Below are 26,959 nucleotides of genomic sequence, written 5' to 3' on the forward strand. Positions count from 1 at the left end.
GGTGTCTTATACCAAGTCAAGTTACTGGTTCATCTAGCCCATTTCAGTTCTGTAGGATGTCTGGCACCAGCTATTGAAAATCCATTTAATTGGAGTGGTGTCATACAAAGTTAGGCTATTCTGGACTAAAAACATGTGCATACCCAGGAGCTATAGACCCTTTAGAATTCTTGAAAGCAACAACTATCGTTAATGTTCCCAAGTATGAGAAAAAATACTATCAAATCAGGATATCTAAATATCATGTTGTGTGCATACCTTTAAGAGGAAAATATATTTTAGGAGTGCAAGCAAGTTTTTAACCATACCTCAGAAAATGTTAAAAGATTAATTATTATCTCTCAGGCTTAATGAATTTGCATACAATTGTTGGTGTTGTCTACAGATGAAGATAAGGTTTTTGATCAATTAGTGTGGATTTTTCTGAAATGTTTATTTACAAATTTTGGTTCAAGGTTTCGTACATATTAATTGTATTGTTTCTACTAGCTTCTCCATTAATGTCAATTATAAAACAAGGTCTTACTCTGTTTCTATTGTCAGTAACATTACTGGCTATTGCTGTATGAGAAACAGTAGCAAAATAATTCTTATTGGACAAACGCAACCATATGTTATTGTATTGCCCTCTGTATAGGGACATTTTGTATATATAACTCCAATCATTACAATTACCAGGCAGAACTGATAAATATTATATTTTCCTCCTCCTTTCAGATTGTTGTAATGAGAGACCCTTTAACATGGTCACATTTTGTGCCTCAATATTGTTTAACAGGGAAGCAGCTGGTTAAGTCTATTTATTAATGACTGTACTACCAAAATCAGCATATGTGGCTTTAAAAATTTATTATATATAGTGCTGCTGACTCCATCTGTGTGTCAATCCTGGATGATCTATGATCCTAACAAATAAATATATACAGTTATAGGTGAATAGAACCCTTACATCTTTTGAACTTTGATTAGATAAGGCAGAAGATTCTGGCAAGAGATTAGAAGCTGAGAAGGGGAACACACTTATATGAAAAGGTAGAAACTGTTCCCTTGACCAGAGATTAATCAAAGAGGTTTGGTTTGTAATTTTTTCAAGATTGTCTAACAGTAAACAAAGTATTTTGGGCTTCTCCCCCCATGTGACAATAATATTAAATTCCTCTTACTTGGCTACAGAAATCTACACAGGGGAATTATTTGTTTTATGAAAAGATGTCTAGAGACAGGGATGTATTTTCGTATGTGGCATATCTGCCTTCATATTCAGCTCCTGTACTATTTTGTCTCTCCAAATTTTGCCATATCCAGAGCATTTTTCATATCTAGAATCAGAAAATAGCATCCCAGCTGAAAGTTACTTCTCCAAATATGTCACCACCTCTATGTTACCTCCTCATATTATTTCCTGAAGAGTATGCCATTTTCATCATTAAAGCTCTCATGGACCTAGACATCTGAAAGCTGAATAATAATTAAAATGAAAGCTATTACTTTTGGCATAGTTAGTTCTCTTTATGCTGGCAGGATCCATGGCAAATAATTGACTACTTTCATATTAACAGGACTGCCAAGATAGCAAAAGAGAAAAGCAACTATGCTTCAAAATTATAAGGGCAGTTTGTTATCAAAATGGGAGTGAAATATTAAGACAAAATGAAATTTCAGATTCTTTAAAAGTACCTTCGTTATATAATGTAAGAAAAATGAAGAATCATAGAGAAACTGATGGCAATACTGAAAAAGAAGAAGACTATAGATTTATACCCCGCCCTTCTCTCTGAATCAGTCTCAGGGCGGCTTACAATCTCCTTTATCTTCTTCCCCCACAACAGACATATGAACATATGAAGCTGCCTTATACTGAATCAGACACTTGGTCCATCAAAGTCAGTATTGTCTTCTCAGACTGGCAGCGGCTCTCCAGGGTCTCAAGCGGAGGTTTTTTCACACCTATTTGCCTGGACCCTTTTTTGGAGATGCCGGGGATTGAACCTGGGACCTTCTGCTTACCAAGCAGATGCTCTACCACTGAGCCACCGTCCCTCCCCAACACTCTGTGAGGTGAGTGGGACTGAGAAAGCTCTCACATAAGCTGCCCTGTCTGTATCTGACTCAAGACATTCCAGCAACTGCAAGTGGAGGAGGGGGGAATCAAACCCGGTTCTTCCAGATAAGTGTCCGCACACTTAACCACTACACCAAACTGGAAAATGGACAGAATAAAAGTGAAGGAGAGTAAAGATTGGTTGAGAAATTCAGACCCCACCAGGAAGGCTGTGAAAGATTAAACAAATCTGTTGTATCTGAAATAAAAGTGGTATCCTTTATGTTGCTTTAAGAGAGGTGGGACAGGGAAGGCCTCGAAGATCTTCCTGCATCAGAGAATCCAATGGATGCGATTCAGTGTGGTGATGTTCTGTAACTGGTCCAACCTGAAACAGATGCCTTCATCATCTTCCTGTCTGCCAGTGTGTGTCTCATCTGACCCCAAGTCCTCTTACTAGTAAGTGTGAATGGGGCATGACAGATAACAGATGGATTTTCCCCATATTTCTTTATATCAACACAACCAAAATGCTTTCCTGTGAAGTCAAATCACACATTAAGCAACCAGTCATTATTAAATCAGGTGATATGCATGCATCTGTAGTTCTGTCATTTTCTATTTTTGCCTAGTAGCTGATATTTTGTGAAGTGTCTGTAATGCAAAAGCATGTTTTCATATACTACCAGCACCCAGGGCAATCCCATAAACTAGCATCCTGAAACACTGGCCCAAGCTAGACAAGCCTGCAATGTCAAAAAAGCACATGACCACTGGACGTTTTGTGAATGCCACAGTTTCTGGAAGCAACACATACAAACTGTTTCTATGGATGACACTTCACTGGAAGAACTTTTCATGACAGCAGCAACATAGGGCAATCCACCATTAGAAGAGAGAGGCATGAAAAGGGGCTTCATTGCATTGTAATGTGATCAGTTTTCATTGGGTTTTTTTTATAAAGGGAGGTGCAAAAAACGTGTTGTGGGTGGTTGCATCACAAGGCACTCATTGCGTCACATGACACTCATCACGAGGGCGTGGAATGGTGGGCATGAAAAACAAAGGATGATGAGGAACGGTATGGGGATACTTGCCCTGAACAGAAGAATTCCAGATCTGTAGCTGTGAGTTTAAAGCACAGGCAAAACCAGGAAACTGGGGGAAACAGGAGTATGGAAACCATGGGGGGAAAGCAATAAGAAGTGGGCCAAAACTTTCACCCGCAACAGCATGTGGGGAATCATTTCCTAACTCTGAATTACTTTGCTGGCCTGAGTTGGAGTAGGTGACTGTGCAGAAATGGCCAAGGCAGAATGACACTTAAAAGGAGAGAAGGTGCTGACCTCACTGTGCTGTCTAATTGTCTTCTTGCTGAACCCTCCTTCTTCTTTGCACACCAGACACTGACTGTTCCAACAAACCACCCACCCAATCGTTTTCCCGTGTTCCTTCAGGCCACAGTGCTGAAGAAGCTGCTAACTAGAAGCTTCTATAGCTTCTATAAGTCATGTTAACATTCAAAAGCCCCCCCCCACAACACACACACAGAGACAACAAAAGTGTATAATTAATGCTGATGAGTGCCCTGTCAGCTGCCCTCCTTCCTCTAGTAGGTTGTATAAACATAGCTTCAAATTAAAGTTCAGTATCTTTTTTTTTTTTAATAAGAAAGGATCATATATCACTACTTTCTAATTTAGGCTCTTAATGAAAAGGTATCCTGCCATGTTAGTGCTCTTTCTTATGCATTCAGTCTTTCTGGAGAAAGGCTCCTACTGTTGCCATGCAGTCCCAGCTTTGTAGAAAACATGAAACTATTAGGCAAAATTTGTGTTATCTTCGATACAGATCAGAGTTTAAAAGGGGTCCTACTATCTTTGGCGGTTCCTTGCTGCTTGATCAATTTTTCATCTCATTATGCCCAGGGTTGGCTTTTCAGGATTAGCTTATAGTCAACGGTACAGTAGCCTTGATGCTAAAGAAGGAAGAAAGCTATTAAATTTGATCTTCAAGTTCTCCCCAGAGGTACAGAACAACAACAAAGCAATTTGCCCCCCTTATTAAGAAGGTGATTGGGGGCATCGATTCAGGCAGGTAAGTCTAGCATATACGACACAACCACAGCAGACTTTATTGTGTATTAAAAATATCACCTCTGAATGTGTCATACCATATTATTATCACTTAAAACCAATATTTTATGTTGATAATCTGCTCTGGTCGGCTCTCTCAGCTGTGCTCTTCATGACAAAAGGTGGCAACGGGAACCTGATGATTAAATTGTTAAGATGTAATTCATTTCACTCATTCCAAGGCATGATTCTTTTTATCCAGCTTGTTGCTGCTAATGAAAGTCAGGTTCAATTAGAGTTTTGTTGGGATGGGGACTTGATGTAATGGGGCTTATCAGCTTATTGTACAAAGGATGGGAGGCAGAAAAAGCTTGCCAGCAAAGACTTAGCTGTGTAGATCGTGCCATATCAAACAGAACAAGACTGGTCAACTGGCAGGGGAGTTTAAACCTGGCTTAGAAAGGGAAAAAAAAAATCTCAATATCCCGAAACCTAGGAGGGATTAACAGCCTATAGGGATTTAATTTCAGATAAGACTTTTTTTTTTTATCATGAATACTTCTGTTGGCTAGGTGCTGAATGAATACCTTAAACCAGTAGAGTCCTGTAGAATAAGGTAATGCATGTATGCAGGCCTCAGATTCAGTGGGAGCTCACAGGAGCGCAGCTCCTGAACCTTTCTGAGAGTTCCACCTCCTCCTTCTGAGAGTTCCATCTCCTCGTCTATTGAATAGTAGGTGCAGCTGCATAACAATCCCTGGATGAGCTCCACCATCTACTTTTCTACAAAATGTCCCCTGCATGTATATGATATATTAATTTTATTTATTTATTTATTTATTTGATGGACTTATATCCCGCCCTTCTCACCGAAGTGTCTCCCCCATTAAACTTTAGTGATTTTAATTTTATCCCAATAGAAATAAAAGAAGTGGAAAGCAGAACCTTAGAATTTCACTGATAAGATTTCCAATTTCCTCAAAGCAACATATTTTTAAAAGACATTGATGCCTTGGCTATGTGGGGGGGAAGCATGACTGCAACAGAGTACACAAAGGGAAATAATTGTCCCTATTTTTATATTTAACATATAAAGTACTTTCTGGGTGGTACTTTACTCCAGCACGTTTGGCTCACTTGTCTCCTTCCATATTCTCTGCATGTTGGAAAGGCTGTGGGCAATTAGGATCCTTTTTCCACACTTGATGGTCTTGTCCAGTCATTGACCAGTTTTGGAAACATATCAAAAATTACACAATTGAAAGGTTTAGTAGTTCCCTGCTCTCCACTAATACTTCTTCTAAATTTTTTAGAAGAATTTGTGGTTTCTAAACCCAGGTGAGTCCCGTGGCGCAGAGTGGTAAAGCTGCAGCACTGCAGTCCTAAGCTCTGCTCACAACCTGAGTTCGATCCCAGAGGAAGCTGGGTTCGAGTAGCCGACTCCAGGTTGACTCAGCCTTCCATTCTTCTGAGGTCGGTGAAATGAGTACCCAGCTTGCTGGGGGGAAAGTGCAGATGACTGGGGAAGGCAATGGCAAACCACCCCGTAAAAAGTCTGCCGTGAAAACGTAGTGAAAGCAAAGTCACCCCGAGTCGGAAACGACTGGTGCTTGCACAGGGGACTATCTTTACTTTTTTTTTTTTTAACCCAGGTGAGATTTAATTTCTATAATGTTTACTGGAGCTAAATATACCATTGCTGTTCAGTGGCAGTCATCCTCTCCACCCTCAATTCGCATGTGGGCGCTAAAATTGTGGAAATATGTCCTACTGGATAAAATTACTGAATATAAACTAAGTAAGGTAGATACTCGGACTCATTCATACCTACGCCAAAAGTGGGAACCTTTCCTTCGATGGAACGTATCTTGTTTCACGTCAGTGACACAAGAGGAGTATCTCTCATTAATGGCATCCCACTAACCTTTCATCTGTTAAAAATTCAATTATATTATAAGTATGAATCTCAAGTGAATACTATGTATTTAACTTTTATTGTTTTATATTCATTGCAATTTTGGAATTCTGAATAAAAAATTACTTTCTGAAAAAAAAAAACTCATAATCTCATCAAGCCTGCTCTCATCAGATCTTGGAAGCTAAGCAGGGTTGACCCTGGCAAGTACTTAGATGGGAGACCTCCAAGGAGCACCAGGGCTGGGATGCAGAGGCAGGCAATAGCAAACCACCTCTATGAAATGTCCAAGCCTCACTAGGGGTTGCCAGAAGTCAACCATGACTTCCAGGCATTCACCCATGCATGTGTGTGCACACACACACACCCTCAGTTCGAGAATCCTGCACTTTGAGGCCTTGTTTTGCTAGACAATCCTGTGGACTGGCAAGCCTCTATTTTCACACCACAAGGACTATTAGTCCCAACACTGTCTACCAATCTCTCCCCTCGCCCCCCGCAGATGACTCACAGGAAAATGTAGCTTTTCCACACACATCTGGAGTCCTTGACTTCAAAATAATTTCCTAAGTGCCTGAAGAACAGAGTCATAACCCAGGATGGGGCACAGAGAGAAACACCCCCTAACCAACCCCCTTTCATTTTAATTTTTAAACACCTAACTGAAGCCATGGCTCCCGCTTTGCCGCAGCCTGGCTCCCCCTCGCCGCAGCTCCCCTCCTCCTCCTCTCTCACCAGTCTGCAGGAGAAGCAGCAATGGAGAGGAAGGAAGCATGGGACATTGCTGGGAAGGGAGGGGAAGGGGAGGGATGGAGAGCTTGAGCTGTGTAGGTCAGCCGGCTGCTGGAGGGGGTGGCATTTGGCAGGCTGTGGCAGGGCTGCCTGAGGGAAAGTAGAAGTGTGTGTGTGTGTGTGTGTGTGCGTGCACACACACACACAGAGTCTGGTGTGTCTTGTGACCTGGGGATGGCCGGGTAAGGAGTTTAAATTAAAATAATTTAATTTAATTTAATTAGTGGTGCCCCCCTGGAATTTTTTTTATATGGCCCTGAATACTGTCCACTTGTACCCCCCAAATCTTACTGGTCTCTAAGATGCTACTGGGCTCAAATCCAACTATTCTACTGCAGACCAATATGTCTGCCCTCTGAAACTATACTACCACTATGTATTTTTAAGGGGAGGGGGTAAAGCAACTAAAAGATTTTAGATTCAACATTATTCCTGTTTCTTTAGAAAAGCCTTTCCTTGGCCTTGGAATTGGGTATGGTTCAACTCCCTGTTTTTATGACAATTTCATGGTTTCAGGGGGTTCAAAACTGGATACAAAAAGAGGTTAAAGTCAATTAGTATGCTACTCAGAAAAGCATTTTTTTTCCACTTGGCATTGCTAGATTTTAAGACCTGTCATGCATGTTTCCCTAACTCAAGAAAGAAACTGATAAAAAAAAATCCTTGTCTTGTGAAAGAACTGAAGTTGACACTCTTATCAATTCTTTTTTAAAAAGGTTAAAAGGGAATGTAACTTGTCCACATATTATCTAGTTCCACAATCAAGAAGCAATGGGTCAAACCTCTGAGAAGGCAGATTTACAATAAGAATTAGGAAAGATATTTCAAATACAACAATGGACCAAGCAACTTCAGGAGGCTGTAGAATGACCTCTTTAAGAGAAAAGATCAGATATAGAAGTGAGGATGCTATTAATATTTTCCTATTCTGATCAAAACTGTAAAAGACCATGGGAGACTGGGCAGCCCATTGTTTGCTGCTATTACTTGATCTTAGGGTGGCCAGACTGTCCCGGGCAGCCGGGAATGTCCCGGTTCTGGCCCCCTATTCCTGCCTCCCGGGCTGGCTATACCGGGACCATTAGAGGACCCAAGCACTGATTCAGTGTAAGGGAGCTTTGTGTTTGTGTGTTTGTGCAATTTTGTTCTCAGATCCTGTATTTACTTCATCAGTATATGGGATAAGGCACTTTCTCAACTGTGCTGCATAATGCAGCCTATTTATTTTGTCCTGTTTGCTCTGTTGGCTCTATCTGCGCCACCTTCATCACTTTCGGGGTGTGGATCCCCCAGTGGGGTGGTCTCCCGACTCCCTCCGCCAGCTGTTTCTGATAGCCCTGCACCCCCTCTTTCATTTGATATGTGTCCCGTGCGGGTGCCACCCTCCCGCTGGGAGATGCCGCAAAATGAGCCCCCTTGAGGCTTATGGCGGCAGGGCTCGGGGGAAGCGAGCTAGACTGCTGTTCTTTTGAGGGGTTATAGAGTGTTTCAAGCCCGTCCCTGTGGCATCGGTCCCATCGTTGTGGGGCCCAGGGGGCCGGCGCAGTGGCACGCTGAAGCAGCCTGTCGGTCACTTCCGGGTTCCTGTCCTGCATCTCGACCTGTGTTATTAGTGACAGGCTGCTTCGGCGTGCCACTGCGCCGGCCCCCTGGGTCCCACAACGATGGGACCGATGCCACAGGGACGGGCTCGAAACACTCTATAACCCCTCAAAAGAACAGCAGTGAAAGACCATAGTGAAAAAAGACCATAGTGAAAGTAGCCCACATAGAAAAAAGCCCCCATGGAAAAAAGCTCCTATGGAAAAATATGTAAAGCACCATAGGTTTTTATAATTGTGGATAACCATTAATAATATTTTGTTGTTAAAGTCCAATTCAAGAAATATTTGGGAACTTTGGAGGTGTAGCCAGGAGCAAGGTTGTGACAACCACAACTGAACTCCAAAGGGAGTTCTGGCTATCACATCTAAAGGGACAGCACTCCTTTTAAATGCCTTCCCTCCACAGGAAATAATGAAGGATAGGGGCACCTTCTTTTGGGGCTCAAAGAATTGGACCCCCTGGTCCAATCCTTTTGAAACTTGGAGGGTATTTTGGGGGGGGGGGAGGCACTGGATACTATTCTGCAAATCTGGTGCATCTACCTCAAAAAAACAGCCCCCCCGGAGCCCGAGATACTCATGGATCAATTCTCCATTATACCATTTTTTTATTAATTCCAACTATGTTTATTGATTTCTTCCTTCCAGATACTTGCCAGAGTCAGTCCTGCTTAGCTTCTTAGATCTATGAGGCCTTAACTACCTCTGCTATTTAAGAAAGAGAAGCAGGAGAAGGAGGCAGGGGGGGAAGCAGAAGGGGAAGGTATCATAATTAACATAAGAAGAACCCTGCTAGATCACACCAGTCTCTACAATTGGGGACCAGAGATATAAAAGGATTAGCCTGGTGTAACCCAGGCCATTTACTATCCAGATCCTGAAGAAAGCAAGACTTTTTACTTAGGTAAGTTCACTGTGCTGAGGGGGGAGAATTAGATTTTGGGAGAAATTTATTTAGAAGTAGCATGGATTTGATTTAGTAAAGCATGGTTTTTCAGATTCTGTTTCTCACCCAAAGGTTTTGGGTTTTTTTTGCGGGGGGGGGGGGGTGGGATAAAAACCAGTATGTCTGCAGAAAGATCTTCAAAGGAGCCAGGTATCTTTTTTTGTACTTCTTTAGAATGTATTTTGAGAAATGTGTGCTCCACATGGCTTACTTCAGTGGTTCCCAACCTTTTTGGCACCTAGGACTGGTTTTCGGGAAGACAATTTTTCTAGGGACTTGGGGGGGCAGCACTGGGGTTCTTGCCACTCCAGGCTGCCTCCCCATCCCTGCCCCCCATGGTGGTCTGTAAATGAGGTGTGAGCTGATCAGCAGGGGTCTTTAAATGAGGGGGACAGGAAGGTCACTGCTGCGCTGCCCTTTCGCTTCTCCAGAAGGAGAGGCAGCTTCTGAGTGAGGCTGTGCTGTCTCTTTCGTCTGCCCAGGTCTCAGGCAGGAGAAAGGGGCAGTGGGGCTGCTCTGCCTTGCTCTGAGGCTGCCTCTCCTGTGCTACCTCTTTTGTCTGGGTCCGAGGTCTGGCGGTTGGGGACCTCTGGTTTACTTAATATGGTATCTTTGCTGCAATAATTCCTTAGCCAATGAAGCATGTGATCATCAATGCTTCCTCTAAGCTCTGGTGTCTTGTGAGCAAAAATTCTTCTTTGTGAGCTACCGGCATTAAAGTTGTGAACTACTGCATAAATTAGTTTGCTCTGGGGTCAGGTTGTGAGCTATTGCATAAATTAGTTGGCTGTGAAGCCATTTTTGCTAAGCTAAGACAAAAATGTGTGAGCTGGAAACTAAAAAACTGTGAGCTAGCTCAAACCAACTTAGCTTAGAGGGAACACTGGTGATCATTTGTTTGTGGTTTAGTTTCCCCCCTAATGCACAGGCAGGTCGCGTAGAGGTGAAAAAGAGAAAATATGAGGCACTACATGACATGGTTGCCACTTCTGTGCAGCAATACGAGCAGGTGGAAGATAAACTTAGTTACTTAAAGAGATTGGCTAATTTGCAATGAAGAATTATATCTGAGTTATTATTGTTGTTGTTAAATAATTGTTGCTTTTACTATTAGGGTTAGTCTTTTGTCATGGTCACTGGGTGTACCGCAATGTATTAACATTAAAAAGTTTGACAAATTGTAAATTAATAAAGTTATTTAATTTTATTTAAATATATTTCTATGTAGAGTTTAATTTCTGTTATTATTGTTTTTCCTTCTTAATAAAGTTCATTGATAACAAAATGGTCACTTTTTGTTGCATGTGAATATGACATACTTTAATCCAAAAATAACAACAAAATATTATTAATGGTTATCCACAATGATAAAAACCTATGGTGCTTTACATATTTTTCCATGGGGGCTTTTTTTCCATGTGGGCTACTTTCACTATGGGCTTTTTTCCATGTGGGCATGTTTCCATGGGGGCTTTTTTCCTGTGAGCATTTATGTCAGTGGGGTTTTTTCTTTGGGCATTTTTCCTTTGTGCTTTTTTCCTTTGGTTTTTTTCCCGGTTACCTCCTGCTGGATAGCTGTGTGTTGGACTACTTGATTAATTTCATATTTATCAGTGCTACTATTCTATACATACAGGCAACATTTTTTAAGAAAAGGTTTAAGTGCTAATTTAGATTCTTTACACAGGGCTGGATCCTGTGCATCCTTTCTTCCCATATGCAGCCTTCCTCAGATGTAAGAAGCTTTACTGAAATAAGAGGCTGGAGAAGCAGTTTTATCAAATCTTTCTCTTCTCTGCAGCCAGCTTAGGGCTTCCAGTTCATGTTGGTCCCCAAGCCTCAGTGTCTCTTTTTGGGCTCTCATGGGTCACTGCTATGTAGAATGGGAAGATGGGGAAGATCCATCTCAGATTGTATCTTCGGATGGTGCTACATACTTTACATGCTAGCAAAATAATACTGAAAGAGTGTCCTTCAAACACCTACTTGAGGTCTTGGGAAGGCTCCGCTCTGATATGAGGGGTCTCCACAGAGTGTTCAAACACTGCTCCTTCTGTTCCTAAAATAAAAACATAAACATTATATGGAACATATTTAATATCAACCCTGTTTTGTACAAAGACAAAACTTATATCTTTAATACAGCAGTTTTACTTGATGGCAATACTCATTTTACAAGACTTTGTTCATTACTGTTACAGTTATTTATGACTACATTTCACCAAAACCAAAGGAACCAATGAATTGTGACCAGTCTAAAGGCTCAAATACATGATATGCCTGACATGTGTTGGGTCATGGGTGCGTGACTGGATTTGTACTCATACATATATTGGGAGAACTCTAGTTTCCCTTTTTTGCAAATGGAAAAAAGATAATGGGGCTTTTCTCTGTCTTTGTGTGCCCTAGGAAGGACAGATGAAGCCAGAGAAAAGGGAAGAATAGCCCCCTGTCACCATTTCCATTGGCAAAAAGCAGAAAGGAAGGAAACTGGAAACTCCTTCTCCCCCTTGCAGCACTCTCTCACAGCGCCAAACGAATGTTAGATAGATAAATTTATTGTCATTGTTCTCAAGAAAATGAGAGCAACGAAATGAGGTGCTCTTCCACAAACATACCAACACATCAACACCCACAAAAGGACATATACATAGACCATTTAAATGCATCTAAAAACACATAACCATTCATAACCCTGCATTTAGCTTAACCACGGCACTTGGATAGAAGCTGCCCTTGAATCTATTTGTCTTTGCCTTCAACACTCTATATCGCCTACCTGACGGTAAATCTTTTATCAGGTCTTAAACAGAATGAGCACTGTTTAAGGTGAATTCCCCAATGTACTATTACTACTATTACTACTACTGCTACTATTTCTACTATTACTACTAGTTCTTCTTCTTCTATTGGTATTACTCCCTACAATTTTGGTTAGAAGGGAGCCCTACTGTCATTGTCAGATCAAGGATGGTCTGCCAGATTTTACAAACAAAAATGGAATTGGGATGCTAAAAAGAATGTGAAGATGGAACTAGCCACTCAACATAATGAATGTGACCCTCTGAAAGAATGGCTGACTCATCAAGGAATGAGCTATGGTCAATAGGACCTTTGAAAATTCCAGAAGCAGACCCAGCCTAGCACGATGGCTATTATACCACATTTTTTGACATAAATAAGGCTATAGTCTAGGACAGGTGTTCACAACTTAGTGTCCTTTCCTTTCCTAGTGCCTGCCAATTGTTTTTAGAAAGTGGGTGTGGCCAGGTAGGGCTCCTACCCAGCAGCATTTCCAGTTGAGATCTGATTGGCTGAGCATATTAGAATAATATTGTTACAGTGGCAGCTACCACTACAGTATCAGTTTGCCTCTTTTTCACTACTTATCCCCAACATATTTTTATAATTCCTCTTGTCTCATTCCCTTGAGTATCCTTTGTGTGTGGCTCAATCTCTCATAACAACTACTGTGTTATTGGCTTCACCTCCTATGGTGGCCATTTTGTGGTTGCACCCACCACCTTGTGTTCACACATGAGATGCCCTCAGTATATTTGGTAACAAGGCCATCTCAAGTTTCAGTCTGGCATCAAGAATCTAAGCCACACCCACTGGCTGCCAGCCAATCAGCCGCTGCTCCACAATCCTGAGATGCCACCTGAATCCCAACTGTAAAGGGTAAGGCATACTATCCCTGTCTCAATTGCCCCAAAGTGATTCCTGCCAGTGAACCACCTCACCAGCTACCACTGGGGTGTTATAACTAACTTCCTAAGCAAGTGTAGCACATTCATCTTTCAGTACTGGCCAGTTGGGATGGACACAAACTGGCAGACAAACTAAAGTTTGTGATGAATTTTGGCTGGTTCATGGTTCACTAAGTGAACGTTAGTGGCAGTCAGGGCTGGCCCTGCCACTACGCAAACTAGGCAATTGCCTAGGGCAGGGGTGGCTAACGGTAGCTCTCCAGATGTTTTTTGCCTACAACTCCCATCAGCCCCAGCCATTGGTCATGCTGGCTGGGGCTGATGGGAGTTGTAGGCAAAAAAATCTGGAGAGCTACCGTTGGCCACCCCTGGCCTAGGGTGCTGGCCTTCTGGAGGCTCCAAACTGGGTAACCTCATGTGGCTTGGGGACATTATCATTGCAGGGGTAGGGCGCCAGAAGTTAGCCTTGCCTAGGGTGCCAGACAGTCTAGGGCCAGCCCTGGTGGCAGTTCATTAATGGATATATTTCCAGACAGATTATCTCCGCTCAATCTAAATGTTTCTCAAACTTCAAAGCAACAGGCTGGGGGGTGGAACTTGGAGGGCATGTAGAGGAGCATCTGGGAGAGGTCCCCTGCAACTTTGATGTCTCTAGTTTGCAAGAATCAATTCTATACAGTCATTTCCCCAGAAGGCACTTTCCTAGGGAGCTGTAACTTGGATTCCAGAAATCCAGTCCTCACCAAACTCAGTGAGCAGATAGAAGAGAGTCAGCTGGAGGTAACCTGTGAGTGTGGTGTCTCTAGCATGTCAGGGGAGCATTCTACCAGGTCACAAACTGAACCAGTTCATTAAGCTCCTGAAAGTTCATGATGGTTTGTTGTTCGCAAACCAGGTACTCCACAAACTGAACCACAGTTTCCTGGTTTGTACCCATTCCTATTGGACAACAGTGTGTTAATGAAAGGCCCATGGATGTACTTTTTGAAAACAACATCCATAAAGAAATCAGAGATTAAAATAGACAGCAGGTGGAAAAGCTTCCAAGAGGTATCATTTCAACAAGGCAAGAAATACCCCAGGACACATGGAAGTTTTATAAATGGTGCCGTTCTAAAAGATATTTCTCTGACACAGAGTTTGGCTTTCATCATATCCATCCTAATTCAGTACAAGCCACAGCTAGTCATGCATTCACAAATTGCACTCCCCTGAAACTATGGAAACTGAAAATTTAGTACTCTCAGAGACTGACTGGTGTAAACTACTTATTTCTGCTCAATTTACCGGTTACTGAGATCCAGTCTTTGGAAAATGACAATGAATATGGTTTCATTAATATCACTGAAAGCATATATTACAAATTATAGAGCTGAAAGTTTGGTGATGGATGATGTTAGCTATGCATCCAGAGAATGAACATAATGAGAGAGCACTTGTTATGTAAACAGCGAAATAGGGGATTTTTCCATGTATCATCTTGCTTTCAAAAGAGAAGCGGCAACACACAGCAGCACAGTGGTGAATAAAGGCTAAACTGTGCAATTACACTTTTATTGGTAGAATGGTGCATGCAAAAATTCAACTATAATCCTCTGCAGCTTCAGGGTTACAGTAAATGAGACTAATCTCAGTGTTGCATTGTTCATTTTAAAGAAGGGAACAAATAGCAGTCTTTTCAGTATGTGGTTAGGCTTTGTTGATGTAAGTTGCAATGACCTATAAAAAGAAGAAAAACGCTATTTTCCCCACCATTAGGCTCATGAGAGATGAAAATAACAAGTATTTTATTTCTGAATATCTGTGGATATTAACTCTACAAACAAAATATGCAAGAACCTGAGTGGGGTTGCCAAATAGGCATTACTGAGATGAGCAATGACTGAAACTGAAATGTGTGAACTTGTCCGGGAATGGTATATACCAGGGGTGGCCAAACTTGCTTAATGTAAGAGCCACATAGAATAAATGTCAGATATTTGAGAGCCGCAAGACACAAATGTCAGATGTGTGAGAGAAGGAAGGAAGGAAGATATATGGGAAGGGAGAGGTGGAAAGGAAATAACTTTGACTTTAAATGCATTCTCCAAGCCACTGGTTGGCTTGGATAAGTGATTTAAAGAGGCAAATGGCTTTTCCAAGTCAGCAGATGGGATAGTGAGAGCTTTGAGAGCCACACAATGTATGTGCAAGAGCCCCACGTGGCTCCTGAGCCACAGTTTGGCCAGCCCTGGTATATACCAACTAGCAGCATCTGCTGGTCTGACCTCAGGTGATGCATGGGCTTATACCAGGATATTCAGTCCTTTAAGTACATAAGTCATAACAACATAAGAGAAGCCATGTTGGATCAGGCCAATGACCCATCCAGTCCAACACTCTGTGTCACACAGCGGCACCTCTATCATGTCACCCCGCAGTCGACGTTTCTCCAAGCTAAAGAGCCCAAAGCGTTTCAACCTTTCTTCATAGGGAAAGTGTTCCAAACCTTTAATCATTCTAGTTGCCCTTTTCTGAACTTTTTCTAATGCTATAATACAAGGGTGGCCAGCGCTATAATGCTATAATATCAGTGTTTTTTGCCTACAACTCCCATCAGCCCCAGCCATCGGCCATGCTGGCTGGGGAGTTGTAGGCAAAACACATCTGGAGAGCTACCATTGGCCACTGCCTGCTATAATATCCTTTTTGAGGTGCGGTGACCAGAATTATACACAGTATTCCAAATGAGACTGCACTATTGATTTATACAGGGGCATTATGATACTGGATATTTTTTTTTTCAATTCCCTTCCTAATAATTCCCAGCATGGTGTTGGCCTTTTTTATTGCAATCGCACACTGTCTTGACATTTTCAGTGAGTTATCTACCACAACCCCAAGATCTCTTTCTTGGTCAGTCTCTGCCAGTTCACAACCCATCAACTTGTATTTGTAGCTGGGTTTCTTGGCCCCAATGTGCATTACTTTGCACTTGTCCACATTAAACCTCATCTGCCATGTTGATTCCCACTCACCCAGCCTCAACAGATCCCTTTGGAGTGGCTCACAATCCTCTCTGGTTCTCACCATCCTGAACAATTTAGTGTCATCTGCAAACTTGGCCACTTCACTGCTTACTCCCAACTCCAAATCATTAATGAACACAGTTAAAGAGCATGGGATCCAGTACTGAGCCCTGCAGCACCCCACTATTTACCGTCCTCCACTGCGAAGACTGACCATTTATACTCACTCTCTGCTTCCTATTAATTAGCCAGTTTTTGATCCACAAGAGGACCTGTCCTTTTACTCCACGACTCTCGAGTTTACTAAGGAGCCTTTGATGAGGAACTTTATCAAAAGCTTTCTGGAAGTCAAGGTAAATAACATCTATTGGGTCTCCTTTGTCCACATGTTTTGTTCACTCCCTCAAAGAACTGTAACAGGTTAGTGAGGCAATATCTTCCCTTACAGAACCCATGCTGAGTCTTCCTCAATAACTTGTGTTCATCAATGTGCCTACTCATTCTGTCCATGATAATGGTTTCCAGCAACTTTCCCAGTATTGAAGTCAGACTGACTGGCCTGTAATTTCCCAGATCTCCTCTGGAACCCTTTTTAAAGATGGGGGTGACATTTGCTACCTTCCAGTTCTCAGGAACGGAGGCAAATTTCAATGAAAGATTACATATTTTTGTCAGGAGATCCACAAGTTCAACTTTGAGTTCTTTCAGAACTCTTGGATGTATGCCATCCGGACCTGGTGACTTATTAGTTTTTAATGTGTCAATCAGTTGTAGGACCTCCTCTCTTGTCACCTCAATCTGACTCAGGTCTTTCAACACCCCTTCCAAAATTAGTGGTTCTGGAGCGAGCAAACACTTCTCATCTTCCACAGTGAAGACGGAGGCAAAAAAATGCATTCAGCTTCTCAGCCATTTCCCTATCCTCCTTCAGTAATCCTTTTACCCCTTGGTCATCCAAGGGCCCCACTGCCTCCCTGGCTGGTTTCCTGCTTCTAATATATTTGAAGAAATTTTTATTGTTGGTCTTTATGTTTTTTGCAATATGCCCCTCATAGTCCCTTTTTGCCTGCCTGATCACAGTCTTGCATTTGATTTGCCACAGCCTGTTTCCCTTTTATTAATCTCACTTGGTTCATAAATGCTTTTTAATCCCCCAAAGTGGTGATCTGCATTACCCTGGGCATGTAAGAAAGGGTCATGACATCTGGGCATTTACTCATCCCTTCCTGCTCTCCTGCTCATGAAACTGACTGCAGAAGCAGCTATCCATCCAAATTCAGTACAAGCCATACCTAGTCAAGCATTCACAAACTGTATTCAAAATTACTGATATTTGTAACATGGTGGTTCATGCTCATCAAAAGGAAGGCTGAAACACTATGCATTAATTGATGCTTTAAGACACATCCACACTTCACCTCAGTATTTTGAGCTCCAATGGATTTGGCTCAATTATACACTAAACTAGATGCCTGCTGTTCTGATTGGCTACTGCAGAGGTGTCAAACTCATTTGTTATGAGGGCCAGATCTGACAGAAATGTCACTTTGTTGGGCTGTGCTGTGCATGCCATAAAATGTTACATGAGGTACTGGGGGTTTAAACTTTATAAAGGCGATTTCAGATGTCAAATGGCAATAGCAGATGAATAACAATAGCAGGCTTGATTGGATTAGGTGTGATATGCAGAAGGGTAATGAGAGAGCATTGGTAATGAGACAGGAAACCTAGGTCTCAATTCCGTCCATGAGGATTCAGTCCAGGAGGATAGAAAGAATACATGGACATAAGTCTGACATCAGAAATCACAACACTCAGTTCCTGACCTAAGAGTGGCAGTGCTCTTACAAAGGAATTTCAATGGGAGATTAGAAAGAGAGACTGCTGGACTGCAATTGATAATGACGCTCAAGATAATGAAGCTCATCCTCCTGGACTGGACTGAGACCTAGTTTTCCTGTCTCCTTACCAATGTGTGCTATTAGAATTTGGCATCTGAAATAACTTCAGCTGTCCAAGATAATAAAGACCGGGACTTCTTTTTGCAGAAAAAGCCCAGCAGGAGCTCATTTGCATATCAGACCACACCCCCTGATGTCACCATTGTTTCACATAGGGCTTTTTTTGTAGAAAAAGCCCAGCAGAAACTTATTTGCATATTAGGCCACACAACATGATGGCAAGCCCGCCAGAATTGTGTTCCTGTGCATTCCTGCAAAAAAAAAAAAAAAAAAGCCCTGATAAGGACCAATCCAAGTGTTCCAGTTCCTAATCAGGGAGTTGATGAATGAAAATAAATAGAAACAGAGAAATGCATTTTTTAAAAATTCAGAATAAGTCAAAATAATTGTCTCAATGTAGATTGCACTTGTCAGAAGAATCTATCTTTCCACCCCACCCTCCCTTCCTCCAAAGAAGTATGCTTGCACACAAAAGCTTATACCCAGAATAAAATGTTATTGGTCTTAAATATGCCATGGGAGTGCAACATTTCTCTCTCTCTTTCCTCCCCCCCCCTTGTCCCCAAAAGAGGAGAAGCAGCTTCAGAGGGGATGTGAGCAGACGGGGAGGGGATGTGAGAGGCAGAGGGGGGTGGGGAGCAGATAGAAAGAGAGAAGCAGAGACAGGCTTTTCTTTGTATCTCTCCCATGTGAAGCAGCAACAGAGCTCTCCGTGTGCCTGTGTGTGTTTGAGAGAGAAAGAGCAAGGGAAAGAGAAGGGAAGGCAGGAAATAAAGAGCCATGGAAGGAAATGGGGGGAAAAGCAAGGTAAGGCATGGCTGCAGTAGCAGCCTTGGAAAGCAAGCAGGAGAAGGAGGTTGCTTGTGCAGGGGGGGGGGAGGGGTGATTTGAGCCCAGTCTGGCTTGCAGGCCGGAGGTTTGACACTGCTGGGCTACTGAATGTGTGAAAATCTTCTTTCTGTTGGCTCCTCTGTTTAATTCTTTCTTTGCCTTTTCTGTTCCTCCTTCACTTCCTCCAGATTCTAAACCTCCATGTTGCATTCATTCCTTGTAGCCATTTGTCTCTGCCCACAGCCTTTATTACTTCCTCTTGCTCCTTTCCTAGTTGTTCTTTTAAGGCTTCCTGCTTGCATCTAAACTCACTCAATGATCTAGTTTTAGGTTGTCCTATTCTATGATCTTCTACCCGCCCAGTAACATTAGAGCAGCTTGACCACAACTGCCACTTAGTGAACTTCAATATAGATGCAGAAATATATTCTAATGACATTCAAGACTATATCCCAGTGACTACATTATTGCAAACATTCCAAAAAGACATTTTTGTTAGAAAATAAGACTGTAGAACAAACAGTTCTATTAAGTAGACATATTTTTATCTACAACATCAATTTAAATTCAAAATCTGTTATGAGAATCTGCCGGGATTAAGTGAGACAAAGTAAAGTTTTTTCATCTTACTGCCTATATTTCCTATATATTTCAGTAATTGAGTAAGAAATGCATTAATCAAACTTGCATAGGACATGTTGAGTTAAGCCAAGGACACTGAATTTTCTGGCACAAAGAAAACATTTTTATTCCTGAAAAGCTTATATTTATGAAGAGTCCTTTATCACAATCAATTGGTAGTGATTCATTGGTAATGATTGGTTGTGTAAGGAGACTCACTTGTAGATTAAAGAACCCATGCTGATGGAATTCAAGGCTCTAATTATTAATGAGACAAAACAGAAACAGATAACAGGATTGCACTTTTAAAGCACCAAGGAGGCACCGGAATCACCAGGTTTAAAACAACCAGCAGAACTGATAATGAAGGAAAAAGCAGTAATATGTTTGGAACTGACACTGGAATTGGTTCCATGGATCTGGCAGATGACACTAGAACTCAACAACTTAGGGGGCCACAGACATAGCTGAAGAAAGAACTATGTGAGTGTTCTTTAGATGGTAGCACTGAGGCTGTCTTGGGACTGTTGGAGTATATAGCAATAGAAGTGATGTGATTAGGTTTGCAGGTGAAGACCCCTTACATTCTCCATGTCACAGGCATTCTATTTAGGGTTGCCAGGTCCAATTCAAGAACTATCTGGGGACTTTGGGGGTGGAGCCAGGAGACATTGGAGGTGGAGCCAGGGGTAAGGTTGTGACAAGCACAATTGAACTCCAAAGGGAGTTCTGGCCATTAGATTTAAGGGACGGCACACCTTTAAGATGCCTTCCCTCCACTGGAAATAACTAAGGACAGGGGCGCCTTCTTTTGGGACTCATAGAATTGGACCCCCTGGTCCAATCTTTTTGAAACGTGGAGGGTGTTTTGAGAAGAGGCACCAGATGCTGTGCTGAAACGTTGGTGCCTCTACCACAAAAAACAGGCCCCCAGATACCCACAGATCAATTCTCCGCTATACCCTATCGGAATTGGTTTCCATAGGGAATAATGGAATGCCTAGCAGACATTTCCCTCCTCCCCGCTTTCTGATGACCCTGAAGTGGGGGAGGGCCTCCAAACCAAGAGATCCCCTGCTCCCACCTAATCGGCAAGCCTACTATTCACACTGAGCAAAAAAGGCTTAGCTAATTGGTGCCTTGGCTGAGAGCCCACATTGTATACACTCCTGATTATGAACTCCTCTTCCCTGCTGTGGTTTAGGTACTCCCTCACTACTCCAACCCCCCCTGGGGATTGGCAACCCTAATTCTATCAGTAAAAGTGATGAGATTCAGAAGCAAGACTGAGAACCTCTGGGTGTTGACTTTTTTGGAGCAAACTTCTTTTTACCACCACTGCTGTTCCTGAAAAGCACAGTTCTGATCCAGGTGAGGAGGACCCCACCTGGGGATCAGCTTAGTAGTTGGCCATCACTCCCAGCAGCCTTTTCCAGACACAGTATGTCTGTTATGGCTACCATAGGTGGCAGCTTGTTCCCAGCACAGATAGCACTCTTTTGAAGATACCATTTTGAGAAAGACACAAGGGCAAACCCTATAAGCTCATTTTTGCTAGGTGAGACTGAGTAAGTTGCTTCACAGTTCCTTGTGAAAATAGGGGATGAGTGAGAATCCTTTTTTGGGTTAAATGACTGCTGGAAACAGAAGCATGGATCTGACATTTGAGGAAAGGAGGTTTGTATCTTTATTTGTCTACAGGATACAGATGCTTTCTGCATAGTGAGAAAGGGAGGATTATTTGGATTTTGTGTGTCCAATATGTTGGACAGGTTAATATTGCCACTAGCAGGGAGGTATAAGGTTGAAGGAATGATAATGGTGGAAGAGAACAGACCAAATAAGGAGGAAAGGAGAACAAACATTTGTTCCTCTTTCCAGACTAGGCTTGCCAATCCCCAGGTCCCAGCGGGGGTTCTTCTGCTTTCCCAGACTCCTTCCCGCCCCAGTCAACTGGCCGGCGGGGGGAAGCCCCACCCCAGAGGACCATGTGCCTTTGGAGGCTTCAGTCTCCGATTGAAAGGCTTCCTCTTGGGATGGTGTGTCTGTGTTATTTTGAGGACATTGGCAGCAACTCGTGAGTAGAGATGCCAATCCGTCGCTTCAGAGTCACCAGAAACGGGGGTGGCGGGGAGGGAAATGTCTGCTGAGCACTTCTTTATTCACTATGTGGAGATCGATTCTCATAGGGTATAATGAGGAATTGATCTGGAGGTTTCAGGGGCTCTGGGGGAGCTGTTTTTTGAGATAGAGGCACCAAATTTTCAGTATAGTATCTAGTGCCTCTCCGCAAAGTACCCCCCAAGTTTCAAAATGATTGGACCAGAGGGTCCAATTCTATGAGCCCCAAAAGAAGGTGCCCCTATCCTTCATTATTTCCTATGGAAGGAAGAAATTTAAAAAGGTGTGCTGTCCCTTTAAATGTGATGGCCAGAACTTCCTTGGAGTTCAATTATGCTTGTCAAACCCTTGTTCCTGGCTCCACCCCCAATGTCTCCTGGCTCCACCCCCAAAGTCTCCTGGCTCTACCCCCAAAGTCCCCAGATATTTCTTGAATTGGACTTGGCAACCCTATTCCAGACCCTTATTAGCCAAGCAGTCCCTAATTGTTCTGATTATCCTCAAACTACTACTGATCAATGCAAGGCTGATAACAGCCAAATGCATCAAGCAGTCTTAGTACTCTCCCCAGGGTGATAAACATCTGATCATACACTAAGTAATTGGCAATGTGCTGTCTTTTATTAGTACCTCTGCTGTGAGTGTTGGGCCACTTCTCCTGGCCTAATGAAAGATTGTGGGCTGAACTGCACATACCAGCTACTAACCTGAAAGCTTCTCAAAAGTGCTGCACAAAGCAGATTTCAAAACCATGCACCCAAACCTCTGTTTTGGGACATTCACCATGTTGCAGTGAAAAGTATCCAGACTATACCATGCATGGCTTTACACAATGGCCTACCACATGATAATCGCCACCATGTGGCAGTGCTTTCAGGTGTTTTTCTATGGAGGAATAAAAATGATCACTTGTCTGAAAACGCATACGCTGCATTTATAACAACGGAATAAGATTAAAGCCATAATATCGGCTTTTAAAGAAACTTATTAAGAAGGTTCTGGTCTGATATCACCATTAGTCCTTTTATTACTGATATAATTGCTTTCTAGCCATCCTCTCTCCAAAGAATCCCACCTTTCTTCTGTATCAATGAGCTGAACAACAGAGATCTACAAAGTAGAGGGGAGGGGGGAGCCATCTGTCATTGCAAAACGGCAAATGGCTTATTGAGAAATGTTCCTTGTGGCGGCGAGATGGAAATCCTGCTGTTGTGAGTGAGCAAGAGGTAAACGCAGAATGGAGACTCTGCTGCTCATATGCCCTTCTCGAGTTCAGTGGAGCTGCAAAGCAAGTTTCTTAATTGAGCCACCCAGGGAAGCAAGATGATCACAGTGCAATTAACTGCAGGGACTGGGAACCAGACATGGCCTTAGCAGCCAAAGCAATTGGAGGTGTGGATGTGTGGCCTTTAATAATCTAGCAGAGGGGATGTTTACTGCTGTAAAGGTGCCATTCACTACCGACAGCACGGCACACGGACCTGTATTTCGCCACAGCAACATTAATAGCACCGGTTTCTAAAGTTTCCCTGCTGAAACTTTAAGAAAAATCCGTTACTAGTGGTTAAAAAATATTTTCTTTGTTTTTATCCACAGGGGGAAATAGTACCTTTAAAACACAGCAGCTGGGCTTTTCCCTGCATGTGATGCACCAGAATTCCCATCAAGAAGGGAATCAGTAGGTGTAGTACTTTATTCACGGTCATCCGACCAGCTTAATACAAACAAAAACAAAATCATAAAAACAAACCCATCACCTCTTACACAAAATTCCTAACACCAACTATTGCACATATTGTTAAAACTCATAAGCAAGATTTACACTCTCAATTTCCCTCCTTTCCAACTGAGCAACATAACAAAAACGGGCAATCTTAAATGAAACATCAGAATGAGCATCAGACAGGAGGAAGGCAATCTGCTCATCCTCCGGCCTGCCCGCCAAGGACCCAAGAATTGGAGAGATTAATCTTGCCCTCAAGTCGTTGTAATTAGGGCACCGCAAAACGATGTGGAGAGTTGTTTCGACCTCATTGCAATTACAGGGGCACAATCTTTCCAGATATGGGTACCCAGCGTAACGTCCCAAAAGCACCGAAGAGAAAAGTGCGTTGAGTCGTGCTTTTGAGAAAGCTATCCGATATTTTGGGATAGTGATGTTGAAAAGATACCTGGCTGGGGACAGTACTTCGGCTTGCTTCCCTAAGAAAATGTGCGCAGAAAGACTAGCTCTAGCAGATCTCAGTTCCAGCTCAACCAACCTCAGGCGCAAAAGTTCTTTCGCATCCCTCAGTTCCATCATTGCTAGGGACTCAGGGGAGAGATCACAGAGTCTAAAATAATCTAGACACCTTTTCTCCCAAGTTCCCACAAAAGAGTCGGAAAAAATCAGATGGGGAAGGCCACCTGGCTTTGAGAGAACCCTCAGAAAGTAACAAAGGGTATTTAACCACATTGACGTCTCGATGCTTGGGACGCCAGATTCCAACCTGATGGCAGTGTTCGGCACACATCTGGGAACAGACAGAAGCTTGCGCAAGAGTTTAGTTTGTACTATCTCCAACGGCTTGGTGGTTGAGTAAGGGGCAATTTCAGCGCCATAGAGCAACTGGACCCTGGTCTTTGCAGTATGCAGCCTTAGTGCTGCAGGCAAGAATTTGGCCCCTTTGGAGATGTAAAAACGGTAGATGGCATCAGCTGTTCTTTGCGCAGATTGTGCAACATAGTTCTTATGTGCCAAACGCTTTCCCTGATAATGAAAAATCACCCCCAAGTATTTAATAATTTTTACTTGCTCAATGGGTTTGCCATTTAGAAACCAGCAATGAGCCTTGAATCGTTTGGTGAAAACTAAAACCTTGGTTTTATCTAGATTAATTTCCAACTTTTCCTGCAGACTGGTCTGGGTTAGGTGGCGAAGGGCCCTTCGCATACCAATCTGCGTCCTGGATAGTATAAGCACGTCGTCAGCATACGCTAGAACTGGAATATGCCGATCGGCGAGCTTGGGAGGATGTAAAGCCAAATCATTAAAGGAGGTTAGAAGTGAATTTATGTAGAAATTGAAAAGCAAGGGGGCGAGCACACAACCCTGTCTGACACCCTTGTTCACTGAAATTGGTTGGGTTAGATGGCCTTGAGATGAGCATCTTATCCTGATGCCCGAGTTACTATAAAGGCTAACCATAAGCAACAACAGCCGTCTGTCGATAGACGAAGCTGCAAGCTTGTCCCATAACCTGGATCTGGGTATCAGATCAAAGGCAGCCTTAAAGTCGACAAAGGCTGCAAAGAGTCTGGAGCCCTTTGTGGCCAAATATTTATCAACCAGAAATTGCAGCACCAAAGTCTGGTCAAGGTGAGATCTTCCAGGGCAGAAGGCAGCCTGAACATCAGCAATAATGCCTTGAGAATCCATCCAGGCCGTAAGTTTGTCCCTCAGATGTAAGGCATACAGTTTGCTAATAGCACTTAGCAAACTAATTGGCCTATAGTTCGAGGGGAGTTCATGGCCCCCTCTTTTGTAAATGGGCACAATAATCGCCCAGTAGGTGTTAGATAGGAGGGTTTAGGGCTGTGGAACTGAATTAGGAGAAGGAGCTGCACTCTCTACTGCAGCTACCTGTTGTTGCCTTGATTAGCCTGGCAGACCCTACTCTTCCAAACTTAGCCTCTCCACATTAGTACTTCCATGCAGACGCCATTCCCAACCAGGACACCAGGGAATCTTGCAGAGGCACCAAAGGACACTGCTCTCTGGGCCATTGTGGAGGTTTGCCAAAATTGCCATTGTGGAGGAAGGAGCTGCCAGCCAGTTCTCTGATGCACTCGGACAGGCCATTGCTGCAGTTGGCCAGGAGGTGACATTGCCAATGCCAACTGAGTAGGAATCATGTGACTTGAGAAGCCAATAGTCTGACAAAGTTGTCTAGTCCTACAAAGTTGCCAGCAATAGTTTGGTTGCAGTCTGGCTTTTCAGTCTGCCATCTCAGTAGTCACATACAGGCTCTATGGCTCAAAAAAGGAAGTTCTATTAAAATAGAGAGACATATTAAATATGACACTGATCATAATTAACAATACAAAAAAGCTACTGGGACATTTTGGAGGTCATTAATTAATAGGGTCACCCTAAGTCGGAAGCAACTTGACAGTACTTAATGCACACACACATCTTGATTATAGCCAGAAAATGCAGGAAGCTAAGACCTTAATTCTAAACACATTTACTTGGAAGTAAGGCCTATTGATTTAAATGCCCTGGTGTCAAGCAAACATGAGATACAGAGAAACTGAAGCAATCAATCAAAACACATGGAAAACTAAAACCACTAATAAACAATCTTATATATCAGACTTTGAAGTTCATTTGTGTTGAAAGTTCAGCACATATTATGAAGTACAAAATCCAGACGATTTTAATTGTGTAAAGAATTTGTAGCTCAGGGGTAGAGTCTATGCTTTGCCTACAGAAGGCTCCTAGCACCTACATCTGAAGGAATGTAATGTTGTAGGGCTGGGAACAGAGTCCTTTCTGAGACCTTGGGGAATGACTGGCAGAGTAAATAATACTGGGCTACATTGAGTAATGGTTTTAAAGTATGAGGCAGCTTCAGATTTTTTTTCCAGCTGCTGCTTCTTCTTTCTTTCTTCTTCTTCTCCTCCTCCTCCTTTGGAAGAAAGCTGCCAAACAGTGTAAATGTAGAAAGCTAAGACGCAAAAAGGATGCTCCCTTTGGGTTCATGTCTTAAGAAAGCAAAAGGGCAGGAAAATTGTGACAATTGATGAGAAAGGTGGGAGAGGCCATGACAAGGGCAGACCTTCAAGGCAGATGGAATAAACTGAACTTACTAAGTACATCTTACTAGTATACTATTATAATTATTTACTACCCCTGGATTCTGAGTCATTTGAATGTCTTTTAATTGCCTTTCTTTTCTTTCTGTGGATGTGAAACACAATATTCCCTGCCCCAACACACTCAATGAATGAAAAATTGGACATCACTTTGCATCAGCCTACTTCTGCTTGGTAGGAGGAAAGGGAGAAGTCTAAATGAGTCCACTGACAAACTTCCTTAATTTCTAGAGGACTTTTCAGAAGAAATGTGGTTGGGTTACCCTGCCCCTCTCCTCATTTCTGCCTGTGCTTTGGATACCTATGAATACTGCCTTCTTTCAGCATGGCACGCAACCGCAATATTGTACACATTCAACATTTGGCCACTTGTGCATCATAGTAGCCTTAAGCAGGCTGTTCCACCAGCTCGCCATTCTGAATTATAGCACTAGAGCAACATATTAAGTTGTAACACCACTCTGGCACCAAAGTCAC

General features: G+C 42.7%; 1 protein-coding gene across 3 annotated transcripts in view; it reads right to left on the reverse strand.

Moving 5' to 3' along the window:
• SGCZ (sarcoglycan zeta) overlaps positions 1 to 26,959 on the reverse strand; it is an 865,974-nt gene that overhangs the window by 22,455 nt on the left and 816,560 nt on the right. For all 3 annotated transcript variants that reach the window (XM_060246399.1, XM_060246400.1, XM_060246401.1), the window contains one exon: positions 11,360 to 11,432. In XM_060246399.1, the coding sequence (XP_060102382.1) occupies positions 11,360 to 11,432 (73 nt within the window). The remainder of the gene's footprint in view (positions 1 to 11,359; positions 11,433 to 26,959) is intronic.

Source organism: Heteronotia binoei, chromosome 9 (genome assembly GCF_032191835.1).
Source record: "Heteronotia binoei isolate CCM8104 ecotype False Entrance Well chromosome 9, APGP_CSIRO_Hbin_v1, whole genome shotgun sequence".
In the NCBI taxonomy this organism is placed as follows: Eukaryota; Metazoa; Chordata; class Lepidosauria; order Squamata; family Gekkonidae; genus Heteronotia; species Heteronotia binoei.